Source organism: Benincasa hispida, chromosome 4 (genome assembly GCF_009727055.1).
Source record: "Benincasa hispida cultivar B227 chromosome 4, ASM972705v1, whole genome shotgun sequence".
Taxonomy (NCBI): Eukaryota; Viridiplantae; Streptophyta; class Magnoliopsida; order Cucurbitales; family Cucurbitaceae; genus Benincasa; species Benincasa hispida.
In genome coordinates this window covers 29,738,518-29,743,672 of record NC_052352.1, presented here as the reverse complement: position 1 = coordinate 29,743,672, position 5,155 = coordinate 29,738,518, and the positions used below count along the sequence as shown (strand labels likewise).

Genomic DNA, 5,155 nt, shown 5'->3' with positions numbered 1-5,155 from the left:
AGTTGGTATATTATACCAACTCACTCATTTCGTGTTGGTGAGCCAAACACCCCCTTGATATTATGCCAAAAATCATATCTTGTCAAAATGCTTCTTTTAATGGCAAACTGTCTAATGAAAACAGGACACTTGAGGTCTATCTCAAAATCAACAAATAAATAAGTTTAACTCAGTAACATAAATTCCCTAATGAAACACTTTATTATTTGAAATGTACAAAAGGAAGGTAAGAAACACCTCCAAACCAAGAAAGTTAAAAAAGGCGCTCTAATTATTAAAAGTTGTCAGGAAGTTGCTGAGAGAAGAAAGCTCAAAGGGAAAACAATCATATGAATTTTAGATGTATAAGAGAATATACAAAATGAAAAGAGTAGAAGAGCTTGCCTTCCCATCATTGCTGAAGTTTTACTCATTCAGGCGCAATTTCCCATAATATGGTACCCACTCAAAAAATCCAAACGTGCACCCTTCACGAAGCAACATCAACCTTCAATCAGAAGAGAAGTTAGTTGCAAAGGTGATAAATTATCTAGTGGGCAAGTGGGTAACGAATTTGCATTCATCAATATGCCACTGAAAGAAAATAGGGTTGTCCTCCTTGAACTGTAAATGATTAATCAATATCCCGATTACCATCAAATCCCTCAATACCATCAAATCCCTCGATCAACATACTATATGTCTTAGGATGAATTTGGCAACCTTGTGTCTCCATGATGCCAAATAGTTCAGAGCATTTATCAACAAGGCCCTTCTTAAGTAAGCCATCAATTAGTACTTTCCAAGCCATTTCGTCATAATTATACCCACACTGAAGTAAACGATAAAACACTGTTTTTGCTTTCTCATTATTTCCTTCTTCATATAGACCACAAAGCAACAGCTTGCAAGAATCTAAATGTGGTAAATGCCCATTCTCTATCATGATATCTAACCACCTCGTTGATTTTCCATACAATCCCAATTGACAAGAACAACCAAGAAGAGAGTTATAAATGTCTTCATTAGGTGATAGTCCCTTTTCTTTCATATGATCAAACAACCTGTGAGCTACTTCCAAGCATCCAACCTTGCAAAGACCTGTAATAAACTTGCCATAAGTATTAGCATTAGGTGCACACCCATGCTTGAACATTTTTCCAAATAACTCCAAAGCGAATTCATAATCTACTCTCCTCCAAAAGTTGGAAAAATCATTGGAGGCAACCCCCGATGACAACTCACTCAACTCTAAACTGCTAATTACTTCTTTAGGCTTTGAATTTGAGAGATGTTTGATTAAATAAGAATATGTGTAGTAAGATGGCTCACAACCAACATCATTCATGCGCTTCAGAGTATCAAAAGCACCATCAATTGATCCAAACCGTCCATACGCATCGATCAATAATGAATAAAGCAGAGTGTCTGGCAATATTCCTTTTTCATTCATTTTATAAATTAAAACCTCTGCGTCTTTTAGTCTACCCTGGCTACAATATGCATGAACAAATGCAGTATATATAAATACATCAGGATGAGAACCTGTGGAAAGCATTTGATCAAACATATCATGAGCACGGTCAAACTCACCATTTTTTAACAAATTTTCTATAAGAATGGTGTAAGTATCAGCAGCAGGCATAATATCCCTCTTTATCATTATTTCCACAAGTAAAAGAGCTTCTTGAAAATTTTTCTCTTTGCAATATCCATCAATCAAGGAATTATAAGTAATTGAATTTGGAACACATCCAGCACTAACCATTTTATCAAGCAAGGAATGACCATCACTGACTTTTCCAACCTTGCAATAGCCATCAATCAAAGTACTGTATATTACTTCATTTGCCTTTATGCCTTTCTCCTTTAGAGAGTCAAAGAGAGAATGAGCTTCTTCAACCTGCCCTCTTTTACAGAGTGTATCTATGAAGACACTGTAAGTCCACTCATCAGGAACCAAACCACTTTCATTCATCAAACTAAGCAGCTTATAAGCACTACCCAGATGCCCTTCTTTGCACTGTCCATGGATTAATAGATTGTAGGTAACTACATCTGGTTGAAGTTTCCGCTCAAGCATTTTATGAAGTATTGACATGGCCTTGTGGATATTCTTTGCCCTGCAAAACCCCAATATCAATTCATTATAAGTGCGAGCATTTGGGCTACAATTATTTGATTCCATCAGGCTCAAAATTTCCAAGGCACTCATACTCAATCCTTTCTTGCAATAACCATCAATTAAGGCATTGTACGTGACTACACTTGGAATCAATCCTTTCTCAAGCATCCCATTTAGCATTTTCTTGGCATCATCAAAATTGTTGTCCTCACATAATCTATGAATAAGGACCGTATAGGTATGTACATTTGGCTCACAACCCTTCTCAGTCATCTCCTTGAACATATTAAATGCTTCTGTTTTCCTGCCCAATTGACACAAAGCACATATGATAATTGTATAGGTACGCACAGTAGGCCAACAATTATCCTCATGCATTTGTGAAAACAATTTAAGAGCTTCATCAATCCTCCTGGCTTCACAAAATCCATGAATCAGATTGGTATAAGAAACCTCATTTCTGCGGCAACCCTTACTCGGCATTGATAGAAAAGTTTTATATGCAGCATCTACATTCTTATTCCTACAATATCCTAATATCAAAGACGTATAAGTAAATGTATCCAAACTCAAACCGGCTTGCACTATCTTACTGACATACAACTCAGCTTCAACTACACGACCCAATTTACAATATCCATTTACCATTGTGTTGAGGGTATATATATTTGGTGTAACCATGTCATCCAACATCTCTAAATAAACACTTTTCATTTCATCAATCATGAGAAACCTCGACAACAACATCAAGAGCATGTTATAGCACCTAAGAGTGAGCTTAAATTTGAAATTATCCCCCCGGCGGTTCATACTCCGCAGTATTTCTAACAGGAACAGCGCATTCTCTGAGGAATCCGTAGACTTGATCATTAAAATTCGCATCTTTTCAGCAACGTGGTGGTACCCATTGGGAACAAGGATATTTAACATAGAAATATAGGATTGAATATTGTGTTTGAATCCATGCTTCTGCCCGATCCAATTGAAAAACGCAAGAGCAGTTTGTGGATCGAGATTGAGGGCGAAAAGGGCAGAAATATGGGAGGGAGCAATAGAAGGGATTAGATTTTTCAGAGAAGGTTGCTTCTGCCAATTAGGGCGAGAGAGAATGGAGAAGAGCTGGGCGGAAATATCATGTTCTACAGAAAGGCTTTGAGGAAGAGAAGCAGTTGATGTGAAGAACTTAGGCGTGAGTGCAAATGTCAGTCTAAGCCTGAATTCAATGACGACGAGGAGCTGACCTGAGTTGATAATGGCGGCGGAATTTCTAATCATAATGGGGCATCGAACGGCGGTGAAGACTCCATGCATAAATGAAGAGTTTCGCGATGATGAAAAAAGATTCATCTAGCAATCAATGACCCTTACAGGCCAGATCCGATAAATCTCAGAAATCGGCGGACTGAGGTTTTCGTAATGGTCTTTCGTCGGCGATGGCGCTTCGTCCAGGAAGAGGAGGAATGGAGAAAAAGAAAATGCAGGTAAAAAAGAAAACAAAAGGGAAAGAAACTGGTACAAGGGGATTTGAGGATAAATACCCAATTTGACATTAGAATTTTCCTTTTATGTGTTTAGTAATAAACTTTGCATGTAACACCTGATTTATTAGGTAATTAAGCACTCGTTTATTTTAGACTTTGGGATAAATTGAAATTCAAAATTTAAGTTTTTGACTAAGTTGAATTCAATTTAATTATTTTTGTTATAAGTAGGATTTAATTTGGCCGGTAAATGGAAATTGATTATTTTATTAAGATAATTCAATTTGTTTTGTGGATGGAAGATTTAAAATAATTTTGGAAAGGATTTGAAAGGTTGGATTTGAATTTATTTGGATTGAATTTAAGATTTTTTTTTTTTTTTTTTTTTTTTGGTAAAGGAATTTGGAATTTGAAGAAAGGAAGAGGAAATTTGGATTTGGAGGAAGTAAAGGGGAAAAAAATTAATTAGATATATTGGAGGGTAAGGTGTTATTTGGGTTAAAAAGAAAAAGAGAATATGGAGAAAAGAAAAAGAAAGAATTAAATTAAACCACCTATGTACCAGTGAGTTCTCGGTATCTCAAGATCATGGTCTTCTGTACCAGGGACGCTTATGTATACCTACAGACAATAACATTAAGAATGAATTATTGACAGAGGCCCATAACTCTCCATTTTTTATGCATCTTCACAGCACTAAGATGTATCAAGACCTGAAACGATGTTATTTCGTGGAATAATATGAAAAGAGAAATTTATGAGTTTGTCAGTAAATGTTTAGTGTGTCAGCGGGTTAAAGCCTCGAGACAGAAGCCAGCGGGTTTGTTGCAGCCCCTAAGTGTACCAGAGTGGAAGCGAGAGAACGTGTCCATGGATTTTATCGTTGGCTTGCCAAGAACAGCTAAAGATTGTACAGTGATATGTGTTATAGTGGACAGACTCATTAAGCTAGCACATTTTATTCTAGGTAAGTCTACGTATTCTATGAGTAGGTGGGCGCAGTTGTATATGAAAGAGGTGATGAGATTGCACAGGGTGCCGGTGTCCATCGTGTCTAATAAGGACCCTCGTTTTACATCCAACTTTTGGAAGAACCTTCAGACAGCATTGGATACTTGTTTGGATTTCAGTACGGTTTTTCACCTATAGACTGATGGTCAGACTGAGCGTTTAAACCAAACCTTGGAGGATATGTTACATGCATGTGCGCGGAGTTTACAAGGAGTTGGGATTCCCACTTGTACTTGATGGAGTTCGCTCATAATAACAGCTATCAGGCTACCATTGGCATGGTGCCATTTGAGGTCTTATATAGGAGGAGTTGCAGGTCTCTTGTTTATTAGGACGAGGTTGGTCAACGATAATTGTTGGGTCTAGAGTTAGTGCAAACCACCAATGAGGCGATACAGAAGATCAGAGCCCAAATGTTGACAGCTCAAAGTAGGCAGAAGAGTTACACTGATGTTAAGCCTAAAGATCTGGAGTTTAAGGTAGGTGATAAAGTATTTTTTAAAGTGGCACCTATGAAGGGAGTGTTGAGATTTGGCAGGAAAAGTTGACCCTCAATTCA

General features: G+C 37.3%; 1 protein-coding gene across 1 annotated transcript; it reads right to left on the bottom strand.

Annotated features, from left to right (window-relative positions):
- Positions 1-384: 384 nt before the first annotated feature.
- On the bottom strand, positions 385-3,635 carry LOC120075771 (pentatricopeptide repeat-containing protein At5g65560). The gene has a single exon (XM_039029433.1). The coding sequence runs from the start codon at positions 3,449-3,451 to the stop codon at positions 614-616; it is 2,838 nt and encodes a 945-aa protein (XP_038885361.1). The 5' UTR covers positions 3,452-3,635; the 3' UTR covers positions 385-613.
- Between the last annotated feature and the right edge of the window lie 1,520 nt (positions 3,636-5,155).